This window comes from Cheilinus undulatus, linkage group 21 (assembly GCF_018320785.1).
Source record: "Cheilinus undulatus linkage group 21, ASM1832078v1, whole genome shotgun sequence".
NCBI classification, from domain to species: Eukaryota; Metazoa; Chordata; class Actinopteri; order Labriformes; family Labridae; genus Cheilinus; species Cheilinus undulatus.
The window spans coordinates 27559486-27578723 of NC_054885.1; the positions used below are offsets into that span (position 1 = coordinate 27559486).

A 19238-nucleotide genomic window follows, 5' to 3' on the forward strand; every position below is an offset into this window, starting at 1 on the left:
CCAATAATACCTCCCATTTACTGCTGTTATTGGAAATATTTTGGAGTACATGTTCCATTTATTTGCAGTGCACTCATGCTGTGTCTGCATTGATAAAGACGTCATTTGATTGTGTTGTGAGGGAGAGTTGCCATAGATGTTAGTCAAGAATTTCATTGTTCAGCTGTCTAGAGGTGCCATTTTAACCATTGCTCTGAATATTATTTTGCATATTCCCGTCAACCATGTTCATATTTGCTAAGCAAACACCTCAGGCTTTCGAGGGAGCATTTTGGTTCCACAATGGAGCATGACAGGCTCCCTCCCTGTGAAGTGTCTGTATTCAGAGTGTTTGTTTATGCCGGGGCTTGATTAGATTCCTGTTTGGCTGCCAGTCTCAATCCCTGTTGGACCCCCTCAGACAGAGGAGGCTAATTCCTAAGTGGCCCAGCACCACAGCTCACCTGCTACTATAAACAACAGCACGACAAGCTGCAAAAAGAGGAGGCTGGATTTCTCAAAGCCTGAAGTAACTCCTCCATCTCTCTATTATGATTCTCCTCCTGCTCTAGACTGCATGCAATATTCAGGACAGTTTGAGCTGGGGCTGATCCATCACTCTAACAGTCGCTGAGTGATAGAGAGTGTATGTGTGTTGGAGTGTGCGTGCATCCTCCTGTGTACTGTGTCTGTCTGTTCATCCGTGTGTGCTGTATGTCATCTGTGTCCAAGTGTCCCTGCAGCGTCCAATTAGTTCAGAGATGCGTTCAGTCATGAGGTGACCAGCAGGTGTCTGCTTCTGTCCTAACCCAGAGCCAGAGATCCACATAAATAAGCTGGCAGAGGAGACATGGGGACTCCTCAGCTGTTTTAGTCTGTAGTGCCTCCAACTCTTTCTCTCTCTCTTATCCTGTCACTGGTACCCCTGTGATGTCAGAGTGGCGAGGATGCCAGCAGCTTTCCTCGTAGATCACCTGACATGCCCAGTGGTCCCAGGGTACTCTCTCTCTGTCAAGCAGGGACACACAGCATCAACCAGACAATTTACACCAGTCCCCAGTGGATGACCTCTGCCCGGCCGATGCACGCATCCTCCAAGTGTGTGCTTCTGTGCACTTTTTAGATATGCACTTTTATTTTTGTGTTGGAGTATCAGTGTGCATTGGGAATAGATACTGTTGTTTGTGTGAATTTGTCCGTGAGTGCATGAGGATATGTCGCAGTAGCAGAGGAAGAGGAGACCTGGCCAACCTCACATCCCTAAACCCCAAGATACTTTTTCTTTGAGGCATTACTCTTGACTGAGAGCCAAATTTAAGTCCTAATAAAACAAACTCAACAATTACTGTTTTACCACCCAGTAGCAGAGCAGAGAAGCAGAGGTCTTTGAAATGGGAAAATGCACAATCAAATAAAAAGTAGGCCAAGATAAATTAGATTAGAGACTACATCGAAGACGCCGCCGCAGCCAGAAATCTCCCATTTATCATATCCAGACACTTTCCGACCACTATGCTGATGTTCTACAAATGAGCTTTTATATGTTCCTTCATTTAAAATCTGATATTGTACCTCACCTCACTCCCCACTCTTTCTCTCTCTCCCATTCTCCTCTTAGTCTTTGTCTCCTTCTCAAATCTCAGCTTACTTTTATCTAATCACGTCTTTTTTTCCTTCCCTTCCACTCCTGTTCTGTATTCCATGGTCTTTGGCCTTTTCCTATCTCCTCTCTCCCTCCCCTGCCATCTCCATAATATCTTTCATTTTTACAATTCTCTGTTTTCATTTCTTGTCTCTTCTTTTCTTTTCTTTCCTCTCCTCCTCTCTGCTTCAAAAATGCCTCCTGCGCAACAGTCTTTGTGTGTCCGGGGACTCTTCTGCGTGTGCAGGCGGCTAGCTCTCTGCAGGAGGCGGAGCACCAGGCGGGGGCGTGGTGCAAGGACCCGCTGCAGTCTGGGGACCGTCTATACGTCATGCCCTGGACCCCCTATCGCACCGACATGCTGTACGAGTACGCCTCCTGGGAAGACTTCAAACAGAACCGAGCCACCACCACCTACAAGTGAGGGCGCCTCCCACTGTCCTGGATGATCAAATAGCATCTGCTTCACTATTGATTCATTGGCTTTTGATGTGGATATGGATGATAATGGCAGAATGGTCCCACTGTGGTGTCAGCTTGCTCACAGTGAGGCCATCTTGTAGGATTGTGTCATGCAGAGTAGATAAATTGGCTTGTTCTCCTGGATTACTGCATCAGCTCATGTGTTTCTCTGTCAACAGGTTGCCAAACAGAGTTGACGGGACGGGCTTTGTTGTGTATGATGGTGCGGTGTTTTACAACAAAGAACGCACACGAAACATTGTCAAGTATGACTTACGGACACGAATCAAGAGCGGCGAGGCCATTATCACAAATGCCAACTACCATGACACCTCGCCATACCGCTGGGGAGGGAAATCAGACATCGACCTGGCTGTGGATGAGAATGGCCTCTGGGTGATCTACGCCACTGAGTCCAACAACGGGCGACTGGTGGTCAGCCAGGTGGGAGAGCAGCGCTGCACAGAATGGATGAGATGTGGATTATAAATGCAGAAGTGGATTATATCCAAATCTCATCTGACTAGTCAAGCAAAAGGTCATGTGTCACACATGAATGAATTACTTTTGAGATTACACAAGTGCACTGACAAATGGGATAGAGGGATGTTGTTGTTCAATGAAAAGAGGTCACAGGAAAATTACCTTAAAAGGTTAGGCCGAATATCAAATCCCATCATATCCAAAAACTAATCTTCACCACTGAGGTAAATATTTGATTTATTATTCAAGTGCATCACATCTAGTATCTTCCTGGGTTTAACCACTGTCTCAGTAAAGACCTGCAATCATAAAAATGTGGTATTGTTTGGTCTTATTAGTTCTGATCTATCCAATGCACATACAGCTTGAAACTAATCACCCACATCTTTGTCATCTGTAATCCAAAGTCACTTTTTTGTACCCTGCCGGAGTGACAAACTCAAAACATGATCCATCACTGTGAACTTTGTAACATTCATATTTTAATAGCAGTCCGCTCTTTGTTTCTTAACAAACAAAAACGGCAATCAAGGCGGCGAGTTTCCTCACAAACAGGGTCTGAATTAATGCATTGTTCAAAAAGACGGGTCCCATTTATAATCGCTATCTTTGACCTTAACAGGAAATTGTTTTTCAAACTGTAGAAGTTAAACAATCCATCTGAAATATCAAACCCTGCATGAGCTATGAGAGCGTAAAATAATGGAGCAACAAAGTAATAAACAAGAAAGTGATCACTTTCATCATCAAGAAAGTGTTTGGTTTCTGGGGAGTTTTATTATTTTTCCTGCTTACCCAGAGAGCAATGAACACACCGAGGTCTCTGTTATGCTTCTGCATTGCAGTTTGAAGGTATATTAAGCAGAGGCAGCTTTGCATTAAGACAAAGAATAATCTTCTCTCCAGAGCTGAGGGTTTAATTACTTTTTAAATGTTTTTACAAGTGATTATAACTCTTTGCATTATTGCTCAGAAGCACAATTTGTGCTGCAATGTGAACATGACACATATGGGAAATGTCATATTAAATCTGTTCTGCTTTAACAAACAATGAGTCATTTCTTTGTGAGCTGCTTCTACATTGTTGGTTTCTACTATGTTGCCTACTGTGCAGGAGCATTAAACTCCCTGGAAAGTGAAATCCAAACTTTGTGTCTTAACACACTAGATATGTCGGAATAAGGCTGCTGTAAACATGTGAAAACACTGAGATCTATGTGTGACTGAATTTCGTATTTTCATCTCTTTCCTGGCTTGGTTTAATTTGAGCAGAGCAAATCTGAGTCAGTGACATCACCAGTCTTGATGGGGAATTGCCCCACCCCCTAACACTACAATGATATAAAATCACTGAGCAGTTTATCTCAGTACAGTCTGTTGTTAGTTGATGTCACTGCCTTCATTGAAAGTTAACACATGCTGTGTTTCTGTTCATTGTGAGGTAAATGTCCCAAGTCTGTCAGCCAGCTTTTACAGGTCTGTAAAAGTATAATTACAGGGAGATTTGTGCCAGAAAACAGTAAGTTATATCTCCAACTTCTATCATTGTTCTGCCTTAGAGCCAGGCAGCTGTGCTCTGATCAGAAGCCTTTTTCTAATTTGAGAGGATTGTATTTCTCATGAGTGGATGTGGCTTCAGTTCATTCAACTGACTCACCCACATCATCCTGAAGATTTTACTGCCTCATTTTTCTGTATTTTATAGCTTAATTTTATAAACTTATAGATGTTATTCATGATTGAAATTTGGCGTGTTGGTTCATAACACAGTGGCCTGTCATAAACAAACCCAAAATAAAGATTTTTTTTTATCACTTTATGGGGACTTTAATATTGTCAACATTAAAATTACATATAAAACATTTAAAAAGTTTCAAGAAACAGTTTAAATCACTGTTTTCAGACTTAAAGACCATTTATTTTTTAGGTTCAAAACCAACCCCTTAAGCTTTTCGGTGTTGTTGTTTTTACTAAAAGCTAGGTCATGACCTGCTTTCTGTTTTTTCGCCTGTAGGTGAACCCTTACACCCTACGCTTTGAAGGCACCTGGGAGACCAGCTTCGACAAGCGGATGGCCTCCAACGCCTTCATGGCATGTGGTGTGCTCTACGCTGTACGATCAGTCTACCAGGATGATGACAGCGAAGCAGGCGGTGACCTTGTGCTGTATGCCTACAATACCAACCGTGCCCGAGAGGAGCCTGTCAGCATCCCTTTCCCAAACCCGTACCAGTATATTTCCTCTGTGGACTACAACCCTAGAGACAACCAGCTTTATGTGTGGAACAACTACAATGTGCTGCGGTACACACTGGAGTTTGGACCACCGGACCCCACTACAGGTAGGGAGTGATCCTGCATGCCCCTGTTTTTTAAAGAACGAATAAAACATCGCACAAATGAGCTACACAAACATCTTTGTGCTGCTCATTAAAACTAAGAGCATATTGATTGTGCTTAAAATGTGAAATTTTAAGTTTTGATAATTGGAGCTGGAATGGTCTTTAAGGTTGGAGCAATACAACAAGATGGCTCTGAGGTTTTTTGTAATATTAATATTTTATAGTATAATACTTGGTAAAATAGAACATATTTACTAAGCTGTGAAGCCTCTGATTCCTGTTATGAAGCTGAATATTAACTAACTCCCTTCAAAGAAAGTTTTCCTCACTGCACTGCCTTGCAGAAAATTGCTCTGGTTACAACTTGACAGATCTGTTTCTAATTAAGTTTCTCTTGAACTTTCAATGACTGAATTTTTCTTATGATGATTTTAGATTTTTAAAAACATGAGATTATAAAGTGTGGGTTTGTGGTTGGTATAAAAATGTCTTTTTTTTGTTGATTACTGAACACTTAAACAGCTGCATGAATGTATTTATCACTGTTTCTTATTTGACATTTCAGTAGCTCTGATATGGAATCATCCTCAGTCATAGTAACAATGAATAACAGCGATAGCAGTCCAGCCTACAGCCAGGTTCGACTGCTATAGCAGTTCATATCAACCTCTCTGTGTCATGGATATTGAAAAAGTCATTCTGAATTGATAAGGGGGAGGATGAAATGAGAACAGCACACTGTACTTTGGCAGTCCCTCAATATAAGAGGGAGGTTTGGATGTATTGTGTATCTGAGCTGCATGAAGGCCTGTATAAAGCTGGGATTAGGCCCTCAGAGAGTAGAGAAGAGACACACGGGCGGCAGCACTCTCAGAGTTGTGCGCTGACTCTGCGTTTGATCATTCAGGATTTTGTAGTTGTGATGTGCTGCTTTTATCTTCCCATTAGTTTTGGTTGTTAGTGATGGTGACTTCTCTGATACATTTGATCAATTATTTACTTCTCCCTGACTTGTGATGATGCTTTCCCTGCATCTCCTCCTCTGCTTCTCCCCGTCTCTCTTGAGAACAGCCTTTGAGAGGCTCAAAAAAGTATTTGTCACCCCAATTATTGTCAGGCTAACTTTTGAACTTGACTTCTGAGAGACATCTTGCATTCACATGCATGTGTCCTCCACTCTCTTGATCTCTTCCTTTTATTTTTGTGGCTTTTTGCTGTCAGGTTTCGCTGCTCTAACAAATCCCTTACATCCTTTTATAATGCTTTAAATGTCTATCACTCTCTCAGGGTCTGATTCATAGCCTCTAACTCGGCTTTTCTTCTCTCTATCAATCCCTCTCGGTCTACCTCAGGCCCTTTGACAACAACTCAAGTGACCACCACTCTTCCAGCCAGGCCCTTCACCTCCAGTGCCAGCCCCACCACAGCGCGCCCGCTGGCCCCTACATCCCGCCCCATCGGCTCCATCAACAAGCACCCTGATCTCCGACCAATCACAGCCACTGTGCCTGTCACACGCCGGCCACCCCGCCCTCCTCAAGGCCCCGAGCCCCATGTATGTGAGGCCAAGCTGGTCCGTGGTGTCCAGTGGCCCACCACACAGAGAGGAGAGACAGTGGATCGCCCATGTCCCAAAGGATCTCTTGGTGAGGACGGCTACATGTTGAAACAAAGCATGCATATTTTGTCATACATGCATGCATGTGCAGTAGATCTTTATGCATATGCTCTAGTGATCCACATGTTTGTCCCTAACACTTCTTTTTCCTGATGTTGTCTTTACTTCCCGGCATGCGTCCCTCCAGCAGGCACTGTCCCTCAGGACTCACAGATGAAAGCTTGTCCTCCACAAATGAAAGGCTCATCTCCTGTAGAAACAGAGCTGATTGAAAGCGGCGAATAACAAAATGAAAGGCTAGACAACAACAGGCTTCACCCCCCCCCCCCGTGCTTGCTTCTATACCTCCAAACATGCAGCCATCAAAGGCTTGCTTTAGTCGTAGTAAAAAGACTTCTCCCTCGTGTTCCTCTCCAATTGCTGTTTCTGTATGTTCTCTCTGCGAAAACGGCAATAACATTAAATTAGCAGCTGGCTTAATTGCCGCATCTTGGCAGAGCTCTCAAACCCAATCTGCGGTCGATGGAGTAGACTATAGAGAAAAGCCGGAGAGAGGAGAAAAAAAAATAGTGGGAAAGAGAGAAAAAGGGGGGTATGAAATGCAGCGCCACATCTGCTCTGATCCTTCTACAACTGTGAAGCGTTGCTGCATTGTCTCTGCTCTTTCCCTCTGCTCGTATCTCCAGCTCTCTCTCTCTCCCTCTCTCTTTGCGGTTCGTCTTCTCTTTTCTCTGCCTCGTCTTTGTGACTTGACGTGGGTTATTTGTGTTAGCAGCAGCAGAGATAGACCCTTCTCTGGTTTTATCCCCGCGTGGTGTCCCTTCTCTGAACCCTCGTAACTAAACAGAAAAACCGAGCTGGAAATGAGGGTTGGTTTAAGGTGCTTCCCTCCAGGTGTTTTTATTTGACAGTGAGGGATCATACCTGCTGTCTTCAGTGTGTGTCTGTGTGCATGAGGTAAATGTTATGTGTTATGTCTGCACATGTTCCTCTTAAATCGTACCTTTAAGAGCATGAAAGCCTGTTTCCCCCCCTGCCATCTTCTTCATTCCTTCTCTTTCCCCACTTTCTCACTGCCCTACACTCCATTTTTCAACCTTTTCCACTTCTGACCCATTTTCTCCCAGACTTTTTACTCTACCTTCTCCCACCTTCTTCCCTCTCATCTTCAAACACTTTGAGTATTGAATTTTTAAAATTCATTTCATTTTTCTCCGGTGAAAAAAATAATAATTCTATCGTACTTTTTGGTGCTCATCCCTCTCCTCCACACTTTACCCTTTAATTGCAGGCACCTAACGCTTATTATCTCTCCATTACTTCTCCCTCCTCTGTCTCTTCTCCCTCTCCTTGGCCAGGCATCGCTTCGTTCCAGTGCTTGGAGGATCAGGTCATGTGGAACCCACGGGGTCCTGACCTCAGTAACTGCACCTCCCCATGGGTCAGCCAGGTGGCCCAGAAGGTGAGACCTGCAGCCGTACACCCCAGCTGTGGGTCTGTCCCCTTCCTCTGCCCCACTGCCCCGACCCTCCTCCCAGTCCACCTCCACACATGCATTAACATATCTCCAAGGCTGGCCTGATTAAAATACAGACTCATTTCAACCGGCCCTTTATTACAAGGCATCTGCTCTTGATACTTAATTAACTTTCTTTTTTCACTGATATACTTTAATTACAGCTAGGTTAAATTATTTTTTAAAGTCAGGCTTTGGGCCTCACAGCTTGCAAAGTAGTCTGCCACTTCAATTTCTCCTCCAAGTCTAATAATGAGTATAATACCTGCTCAGCAGCATACATCAGCGTCTCTAGATGATGCACAATAGATTTAACTGGGCTCACTGCTATTTTAATCAACAATCTATGTTACTATATACAACACTGTAATCTGATTTATCCCATTTTTTCTTTCAATTTGATTTCCTTAACTCCATAAATATTTAAGGTTAAAACTAATGAGGCTACTCAGCTACATTTCTGCAGGAGTAAACAGATTATTCAGCCATGCATACCCTCCCCTTGTTTTTTCTCAAAGGAGTTTGAAGTGTGCGTATGTACCTGGAAGGGAAAGAATCTCACGTTCAAAAGTAACATCATTGGATGAGTCCATTATACCGTCTCCTTTTGGCGAAAATCAATTGCAATTGTAAAGTGGTTGCTAAGGGTGTGATTTGCAAGTGAAACAGCATGAGAAAAAGAAAGAACCTTGTGATTTGTTCTTCAAGGTCCAAGTATGTTAACACTGATGCAAAAAGAGCTGGTAATACACATCCAGTTTTAAGTGGTAATTACATGTTTAACATGCAAATTGAGCTATTGAGAAACTCCCAGATCATGTAAACATTTAACACTTTGAGCCATGGGCGGACTTAAGATGTTTGAAGGGCAGGGGCAAAATGATAAGAAAGGGCACCTGCTGTATGTGGTGGGGCACTAGCACAAAAGATATAATAGATTTTTAGTTAAATATAAAAAACCCTGGTATAGATCATGTGACAATCGTATTATGTGATTAAAATGAATACACCACTATAATTAAATAGATGAGGATGATTAACGAATTAATCTTTTATTTCACAAAGATACACAAAGTGGGGGAAGTTAGTGAAAATGAACTGAAAGAGCTTATGGCACTTCTTTGCTTTGTATCTCATATTGCAGGGGTTCTCAAACTTTTTGGGGCTATGGACCCCTTACAGGGCAGAAAACTTTTGAAGGATCCCCACATGACCCTCACACTGATTAAACATATGTTAACTGCCATTTTTATTGACTTTTTGTAAGAAAAAAATACTTGTTTTTTCCCTAAGCTCTGCATGCTGTGTTATCAGGTGACACTTTAGCTTGGCGTCTACATGGCTTCACATGAAGACACACCACGTATTTTGGTCTTCATTCGCTGTTCTCAATAAACCCAAACTCCAGATAGCTGTCATCGTATTGTCTCAGTTTAGCTGGTTTGGGCCTAGAATCACTTGATGAAGTGGATGAGCTTAAATATTTATCCATTGTTGCTAGCTGGACCTGCACACCAAATGTGTCCTGAGCAAAGTGACTGATGCTTGAAAAGTGATACAATAAAGTGATATCTCACAATCATATCTAGTTTTAGTTGCCCAAAGCTGACTGAGGTGGGAGTCATTGGTTTATTATGGTTGTTTTATGGTGCTGTGGTCCCTGTATGTATTTATTTGATTTTGAATGACATGGCATCACTTTAACACCTCTTTTGAATTATTTCACGGACCCCCAAACTGTGGCTCACAGACCTCAGTTTGAGAATCCCTGTCATATTGGACATGTGCCAAAGAGAGACAAACTTTGTCAATTTAGAAACAACAAAGAAGGCACTAAGTTAATTTTGCCCATTTCAATCTTGTCACTTCCAGGGCACCAAATAGAGCACTTCATTCAATTTGTATCCAAATTAAAGCATTTTATCGTATCTCTACCTATTGAGAGGACATCAAAGATGGCACTTGGTTTAACTCTGGTCACCCAGAGGGCATCAAAGAGGGCACTTTGTCATATTTTGTTTATTTACAGGGCGTCAAAGAGGGCACTTTGTCTAACGTTCATTTAGAGGACATCAAAAAGGAACTTTTGTCAAATTTTTTTTTTCCAGAGGGCATTAAGTAGGACACTTGGTCTCATTTTGATTATTAAGAGGGCGCTTAATTTTCTTCATTTTGTTTATTTAGAGGGCTTTCAAGAGGGCACTTTTGTCAAGTTTTTTTTTTAGAGAGCATCAAGTAGGGCACTTGGTCTAATTTTGTTTCTTTAGAGAGCACCAATGAGGACACTTTCTCTTATTTTGTTAATTTAGAGAACCTCAAAGATGGCACTTTGTCTAATATTTTTTATTTAGAGCGCATCAGAGAGGACCCTTTGCCAAGCTTTGTCACTTTTCTGGTCACTAAAGAGGGAACTATAATTTTGTTCTTTTAGAAGGCACCAAATTGACCATTTTGTCATACATGGTCCATAATAGGGCACCAGAGAGAGCACTTTTAAAATAATGTCTATATACATGGAACTCAAGAGAACACATTATCATAGCATTTAAAAAGCATTTAAAAGGGCACTTTCACAGCCTTTTTTCAGACATTGGGGCACTTTTGGGTGTGATTCCACCAGTGCCTTTAGGTCTCCAGCCACTTTGAATGAGTTATTAGTCCAACTTGAGATTCTGCTATGTCAATACTCCTCCCTCTTCACTGTCTCTAACATGTATATGATTGCATTTGCTCATGCAGATTAAAAGCGGCGAGAATGCTGCCAACATTGCTGGAGAGCTGGTGAACCACACACGGGGTCGCATCCAGGCCGGAGATGTTAGCTCATCTGTGCGACTCATTGAGCAACTGCTGGACATCCTAGATGCTCAGCTTCAGGCCCTGAGGCCTGGAAACAAGGAGTCAGCAGCAAGAAACTACAACAAGGTAGAAGAAAAAACACACTCACATGCTTATATTTAATTCAAGCATTAAAAAAGGGATGAAGAGGTTAATGGGAATTTATCCCGCTAGTGCACATGCAAGGAAGAGTGGCTTTTTAATTTACAATTTTCTTTGTTTAGCTCTTTAATTCCTGGCTTTGTTTTCTCCCTTCCAGCTCCAGAAGCGAGAGCGGACCTGCCGAGCTTACATCCAGGTAGCTTTTCTCCCTCATCTGCCTGCTTTACATGCCTGTGGAATAGGACTGCTCTGTGACTTAGAATAACTGAGGGAAGATAAATCCTCGGGTAGACTAGGTTTGTGGATGAGATTCCTCCGGCTCAGTGCTCTGTATTGTGATTTATGCCGCCTTTGGAATCATCACTTATAGTGTTTCTGGTTTGTGCTGAAGAGCAGTGTGAGTGAGTTTGGTATTACTCCTGGCCAACAGCATGTACGGTATTTAAATGTTGGTGTAGTAGTTCCCTGAGCAGTGAGGGCTGATTTGTAGTTTCTTTTGCTCATGGTGTACATATCTTAAAAGTGTGTGTTGAGTAAATGCAAAAGTCATCTGTCTTTGACATAATATTCACTCTGTTGGACCGAGGTGGAGTCTAACTGTACAGTATCAGCTGTGGTCTCATTGTTTTGCACAATAAGGTGTAATATCTGTGGATCTTGGAGAATGTGATTTGAAGATAGCCTGAAAGGCAACGGGTTGTGTTACTACACACCTCTGTGCTTCTTCAATATTTGTGCAATATCTCTGGTTCTGAGAAAGCTGTAATGTAATATCATGAAAAGGCCCTGTGTATGCTGCTCTGTAATGATGAAATGCAGCACTCTGCTGCTTTGTGTCTTGACCTGTGTGCAGCATGCTGTAATATGACACCAAATCTGATCTCTGTTGGTGCAAGATGAATGTTAAAGCTGCTGTGTAGTATGTAACTGATCATTATTTTTTTGTCACTCGCTGCAAGGTAGCTCAGCAGAACCACAGTATAGAGGAGATAAACCAGAGACATCCGCCGTCTCTTTCTTCTGAAGCGGATAGAGTGCATTCTGATGCAAAATTCATTTTGTTAACAGCGATGCTCTTTATTCCACGCAGCAGTCAATCCTTCATTTTGAGAGGCCTGAGCAAGAGAATTACATGATTCATCAGGCAGGCTACTCCAATAAATTGGATAGCTGATACAACCATCAAAATTGCCATTAAATGAATTGTAAGTGTGAAATAGAATGGTAATATGTCTGACATAGCACAATAACAAATGAAGTGCAGGCTGTGGTGACTGTCTAGGAAATTATAGAAGAAGAGTGGAGACTTTGTACTTTTAGGGGATCAAGAAATATGTTGACTCGAAAGCAGAGTAATTACTGAGGGATGGGTAATAAAGAGATCAAATATGAACTGAGAATAAGTGAATAGTTAATTAATGGCTAATGGCATTTCCCGAAAACTGTGAACAGATTGTGAGACACTGTGTTCACGAACCATTGTCTAATGGTTAGCCACTAGATATCTGTGAATCTGCACTCTCAACACTTTCTTAATGAAATGTTCCCAAGATTTCTTGATTTATGCAATAAATGGCTCACAGTTCTATAAGTTATCATTACTCTTTAAGTTTTTACACACTCTTTTTCTGTAAAATATAATAAAAACCCTTGGAAAGGTGAATTGTTACTTGATTACCCTCCTAACATTTAAATGTCTGTTGTAGTATTGTAAAGCAAATATATTAAACTGTGAATAAGATAATATATTTCCGGCAAAAAAGCAGTTTCATCTGATGATTTTTCAAAGGTCCAGATTGGTTTAAATATACATAAATTAAAATGTTTTTATATGTTTCAGTATAAGTAATTTATTCATGGATAGTTCTTGTTTTTTACTTTTCTGTTGATATCATGCAAACTGTTGTAGATTGCTGCTGTAATGATGCCCTGCTTTCATGTAATGTCCAGGCGGTGGTGCAGACAGTGGACAACTTGCTGCGCCCCGAGGCCTTGGAGTCGTGGCAGGACATGAACAGCACAGAGCAGGCCCACACTGCCACCATGTTGCTGGACGTCCTGGAGAAAGGAGCATTCCTGCTTGCCAACAACATGTATGGGAATCGTTTCTCTGACAGAGCTCCCAGCATTGGTAAGAAAAAAACACTACAGCAGTTATGTTGTTGAAACAATATTAAATCAACTGTTTTTCAGTGACAGTGCCTATAAAAAGTATTCACCTTTTTTTATTGATTTTACAAAACAAGCATGCTCAATGTAATTTTGCTTTTTAATGTCAATTAAACAAAAATATGTCATATAAAATAAGTGACTGCATAAATATTCAACCCCTTTAAAGTACCTAATTCAACAGAGGTCCAGCCAGTCAGTGTTAGTAGTCTCACAATTAATGAAATGAGGCTCACCTGAGGGTAGTGAATGTGTATCAAGTGATTGTAGTATAAAGACACCTGTGTCTGGGAGGTCTAACCATTGGTTAATTAGTATTCCTGGCTACCATTACACCATGAAGACAAAAGAACACTCCAAGAAAAGGTTATTGGAAAGTATAAGTCAGAGGATGGATACAAAAAATTCTAGGGCACTAAACATACCCCAGAGGTCAGTTAAATGCATCATCAAGAAATGTAAGGAACATGGCACATGTATAAATCTTTTGAGACCAAGCTGTCCTCACAAACTGGATGATTGTGCAAGAAGGAGACTAGTGAGAAAGGCCACCAAGACACCCGTGACTACTCTGAAGGAGTTACAAGCTTCAGCAGGTGAGATGGGAAAGACTCTGCAAACAACAACTTTTGCACAGGTTCTTCACCAGTCACAGCTTTATGAGAGAAAGCCACTGTTGAATAAAACTCATTAAATATCAACAAGAGTTTGCCAAAAGGCATGTGGGAGACTCAAGCGGAAGACAGTTCTTTGGTCAGATGACACAAAAATGCTGCTTTTTGGCAACAAAGTTGCTTTGTTTAGAGGACACCAAACACTGCTCATCACCACAAACACACCATGCCCACTGTGAAGCACGGTGGTCGCAGCCTCATGCTGTGGGGATACTTCTTGGCAGCCGGCCCTGGAAGGCTTATAAAGGTAGATGGAAAAATGAATGTGGCAAAATATAAGAACATCCTGGAGGAGAATCTTATTCAGTCTGCAAGAGAACTAGGGGAGAAGATTTCTTTTCCAGCAAGACAATGACCCACAGCATACAGCAACAGCTACAGAGAAATAGTTTAGAGACAACCAGTGGTAATTTCAATACTAAAACTATGACTAAAAATGTTAGTCGACAGACTTTTTCTCCATGACAAAACTAGACTGAGACTAACAAAAATAGATCTGTGATCTGTGACTGACAAAAACTAAGTTTTGTTTTCATCAAGCTGACTAAAACTAGACTCAAATGTATTGCATTTTTGTCGGCTAAAACTAGACTAAAACTAAAAAGGATTGAAATGACTAAAACGTGACTAAAACTAAAATGCATCTCATTTAAAGTAAAAAAACTAAGACTAAAATTTAGAAAAGCTGCCAAAATTAACACAGGAGGCAAGAAGGTGAATGATCTGGGGCAGCCTAGTCATAGCCCAGTACTCAGTCCTATAAAGAATTTGTGGCTGAACTTGCTGTTCACTCCCAATCCCTGTGCAACCTGAGAGAGCTTGAGCAGTTTTGCAAAGAAGAATGGAGTAAAGTTGCAGTGTCCGGATTTGCAAGCCTGAATGAAACCTATCCAGGCTCAGTGCTGTGATTGCAGCCAAAGGTGCATCTAAATGCTGACTTGAAGGGAGTGAATACTTTTGCATTCACTTGTTTTACTTCACATGTTTTTGTTTAATTGTTACTTTATTGAAATCTCTTTTTCCTTTGACATTTTTTTTCTGTCAAAAAAGCCAAATAATATTGTCCATGATTGATTTTTTTAAATTAGTAATAGGGTTAAACATCCAAGGGTGTGAATGCCTTTTAAAGGTACTGTATACTTTAAAGTTATGACATGGGTGTTTTCTTTTTTATAGGGTCAACACAAAACATTTGATACTTTATTTCTGTGCTGTGTTTTCACCATCAGATCTGGAGGTGCATGTTCTGAACACAGAGATGGACCTGCAGAATTTGTCCTTCCCACAGAACTATGCCAGTGACAGCACCATCCAGCTATCAGCTACCACTATCAAACAGTACAGTCGCAACGGTCAGCAGCCCTCACTCCACCCCCATCCCATCACTACCCAACGGCCTGAAAAAAATTACACTGTCCTGCTCAACCCACTCTTATGTTTCCATTTGCATTTTCAAGGGAGCTTAAAACAATCTGCATGCAGTTGACTAAGTTATTGGTTCATAATAATAGGCTAATCAGATTAACAAAAGTGCTGAGACAATTTCTTTTCTTGATGGTTTCTTAACAGCAGTCTTAATAGAATAGCTGGGGAGGCGTGTAGATTACAATCGGCCCCAGTCTGACAGAGCAATCTCAGCACTCCCTCTCTTCTCTCATCCCCATTCCATTCCCTCGCTCCGTCTCCACGCCATCTTATCCCCCTCTCTCATCTCTCTTGTTTTAACCCCCCCCATCTTTTCCCCTCCTCCCTCCATGGCCCCCTCATCCCGTACCCTTTTCTGTTTTCTGTCTCCGCTCAGCTTTGCAGTGGGAACGAGATTAGAATGATTGAAACAAACGCACATGAAATATTCATATGGAATAATAAGAGATCTGTGAATGCTTGAGGGATGAATGTTCCATTGCCCTCCACATTAAATCTCACTCTCTTCCACCAGTCAAAATGAAACGGTCCTTACCATCATTCTAACCTTCACTAACTCTCTCTCTCTGTCTCCCTCTCGCTCGCCCTGTCACTCCCCACTCTCTATCTCTGTCACTCTCACCACCATTACCATATTATGCCCCCATTTCTGTATTTGGTCTTTTTTTTCCTCTCCCTCCCCCTTTATTGTCTGTATACGCCCTTAATTTGAAATCTGCCTATTTTTGGCTTCTCTTTCATTTATTTTTCCTTTGTTTCAATGTTATCTTCTCTTAATATGCAGGACAAGTCAAGGTGGTGTTTATCCTTTACAAAAACTTGGGTTCCTTCCTCTCCACTGAGAATGCCACAGTAAAAATGGAGGTGGACGGGCCAAGCCACGATAAGAAGCGCCTGGCCGTTAACTCCCATGTGATTGCTGCCTCCATCAACAAAGAGTCCAACAGAGTGTTTCTCACCGAGCCAGTGGTCTTCACACTCAAACACCTACAGGTGCCTCTCTAACCCTCACCCTCAACCCTCTATAGGATGTTCATTGAAATTCAAAATTTAAACTGTAGAATATTGTTAGTGGACATCCCAAAGGCTTCTTTACTTTTTTCACTTCAGAATATTGTATAAGTCAGTGATTCTCAACCTTGGGGTCGGGACCCCCTTGGAGATCACGAGAGGCCTTATAAAACATAATATTTTCTAAATCACACTGTTGCCTCTTTACACAAATTTTACCAAATGTTAACCCTTTTTCATCACTTTTTAACACCAATTTGGAATCTTAGCACATATTTGCTACCTAAAACCCATTCTTGTCCATTTTAAACCCTTTCCATCATCTTTTTCTGCCTGTTTATGCCACTTAATTCTTGCCACTTTCTGCCTGTTGTTGACCCATTATTGCCTCTATCAACCACTTTTTACACCACTTTTTGTACATTTTAACCGCAATTAACTTATTTTTGCCAGTTTATATCAAATTTCCATACCATTCTACCTAATTTCCACCATTTTTTGCACTTTAAAACCATTTCAGCCACTTTTTAATCCCCATTTACCAATTTGTGCCTGTTTTTCCCTTTATTATCTAATTTTTGCCACTTTTAACCATTTATGTTCTTTAAAAATCCAATTTCACCCACTTTTCCGCCATTTTTGCCATTATTAACCAATTTTAGGAAGTTTTAACCCATTTTGATTACGTTTTTAACAAAATTGATTTTGTTTAAAGAAGACTAATTGAATAAATAAAGTTATTTGTTTGTTGATAAGAGTGGTTATTATTCAGGTCAGATATAGAATATGTTTTTCACAACATACTTTCACAATGGACCATGGTTTTGCTGAGCTCCATGGGCCCCAGTTTGGCTGTTTCCCAGAGACCTCCCCCCATTATCCCTCCTTATGGACAGCCTAGTCTACACACAACTATTCTTGAATGTTCATGGCTGTTCAACCACCTTCAGGAACAGTGGGGGTCCTTGGTCTCTGTCACCTTTATTTTGGGGGTCGCGGGCTGAAAAGTTTGAACCCTTGGTATAAGTAATAGTGAAACCCTCACTTTTATTGTATAATTCCAACAGGACATGGTTTATTATCACAAATATTGAATAACTAAGTGTATTTTAGCAGTGACAAGGGTCAAAATAAAAATTAAACCAGATTTATGTAATTTTATGTATAATAAAGCTGTTCAATCACATATAATCAAATCACATATAGTTCACAATTTATACAATTTTTTTTATCTTATAATTCCATAAAAAACCTAAATAAACCACAAATAGATAGATAGATAGATAGATAGATAGATAGATAGATAGATAGATAGATATAAACAGCATTTTCAAGTTCTGGAGGAAACAGGAAGTTTGAGATGCTCTAGGCCACTGCTGATTGGTTGGATGATGGGATTCTGGTTCTACTGTATAGTTGGGGGGAGGGAGGTCAACGACTGGACCATGAGGGAGGTCAACCAAAGTGACCATATATGGTTCCTTGCTCCATAAAAGTCCTTGAATTTATTCTGACACAGTCACTCCAATTGACTCATTCTCTCTTTTGTTTTCCCCTTCCTGCAGATGGAGAATTACTACACTCCAAACTGCTCCTTCTGGAACTACTCTGAGCGCTCCATGACAGGCCAGTGGTCGTCACAGGGCTGCAGACTGCTGGACACCAACAACACTCACACCACCTGCTCCTGCAGCCACCTCACCAACTTCGCCGTGCTCATGGCTCACCATGAGCCCGATGTGAGTAAATAAGGGCGGGGCGCATTCACGGTTAAAATGGAATCCCCGTAATTTATGCAGACGTTCAGTCGTGCGAACATTAGCTTTCGCTCACTCTCAGTCACACACCCTCACACACACACATTAATGTATCCTCTCAAGGCTGACAAGCCCTTTGTTTTGAATTTTCTCTTTTCCCTCTTTCACTCCCACATTCAGGGAGGCACATGCTTACAAATTCATGTCCTGCTACTTCTAGCTGACATTCACATGAATTTGAATGTCATGTTTTTTTTTTTCCAGGACGTCTTGTCTCTTGTCTCTACACTTTAGCTCCTTGCATATATTTACAAATATTAAGTAAAGCAATTCTATTCTTCCTCTCCCCTCCCCCTGTTCTATCTCTCCCTCTTTTGTTTCCACCTTCCCATGTTCTCCCATCTCCCATCTATCTCTGTACTCCTTTTCTCCCCGCTGTCTTGTCCCATATTTTTTCCTCTCAATTTGTCTGATTCTGCTTTCCCCTATTTTTTTTCTCCCACACTCTCAACGCCCCCACTTTTGTTCCCTGTTCATGGCAACCCCAGTACCAGGGACGAATGCACGAACTGATCCTGTTTGTGATCACCTGGGTGGGGATTGTCATCTCCCTGGTGTGTCTGGCCATCTGCATCTCCACTTTCTGCTTCCTGCGAGGTCTGCAGACCGACCGTAACACCATCCACAAGAACCTCTGCATCAACCTGTTCATCGCTGAGCTGCTCTTCCTCATCGGCATCGACAAGACTGAATATCATGTGAGTGTGCTGCCTGATAACTGCCAAGGATGTTCTCACTTGTGATAAAATTGTAAGGAACTACATTACCCCAGTTTTACCGCCCTTTAAAAAGCACTGTAGCCGCTCCCCTCCTTTTTAAGTCACATTTGTCCCCCTTGTGAAACTGAGGCACAAGAATTTGTTAGGTTTGCAGCTTTAACAGTTATGAAAATGACAGCACAACAGTATTGACAGGCTTTTTTATCAAATGGTGACTGTGAAATACAGATTTAAGGCCTATTCATCTCTACAAACATGAACTGCACTGAGTAAAGAATTGCCACTCAATAATTTGTACTGATCCAGTCACCCAGGGGGGCAGCTTTTCCGTTTTCCTCAGTGAATGGCCAGAATTACCAGACAGAGACTCTTCTCTTTCCTTTTCTGCTTTTCGCTCAGTTAAATGTCTTGATCCACTTTCATCTTACTATTCTCCTTCTC

General features: G+C 41.5%; 1 protein-coding gene across 2 annotated transcripts in view; it reads left to right on the forward strand.

Moving 5' to 3' along the window:
• The window catches only part of adgrl1a (adhesion G protein-coupled receptor L1a), a 145194-nt gene that overhangs the window by 110124 nt on the left and 15832 nt on the right, over nucleotides 1-19238 (forward strand). For both annotated transcript variants that reach the window (XM_041778195.1, XM_041778194.1), the window contains exons 6-17: nucleotides 1834-2041; nucleotides 2263-2527; nucleotides 4581-4908; nucleotides 6261-6554; nucleotides 7885-7988; nucleotides 10782-10967; nucleotides 11140-11178; nucleotides 12933-13113; nucleotides 15055-15177; nucleotides 16035-16243; nucleotides 17827-18000; nucleotides 18567-18776. In XM_041778195.1, the coding sequence (XP_041634129.1) occupies nucleotides 1834-2041; nucleotides 2263-2527; nucleotides 4581-4908; nucleotides 6261-6554; nucleotides 7885-7988; nucleotides 10782-10967; nucleotides 11140-11178; nucleotides 12933-13113; nucleotides 15055-15177; nucleotides 16035-16243; nucleotides 17827-18000; nucleotides 18567-18776 (2321 nt within the window). The remainder of the gene's footprint in view (nucleotides 1-1833; nucleotides 2042-2262; nucleotides 2528-4580; nucleotides 4909-6260; nucleotides 6555-7884; nucleotides 7989-10781; nucleotides 10968-11139; nucleotides 11179-12932; nucleotides 13114-15054; nucleotides 15178-16034; nucleotides 16244-17826; nucleotides 18001-18566; nucleotides 18777-19238) is intronic.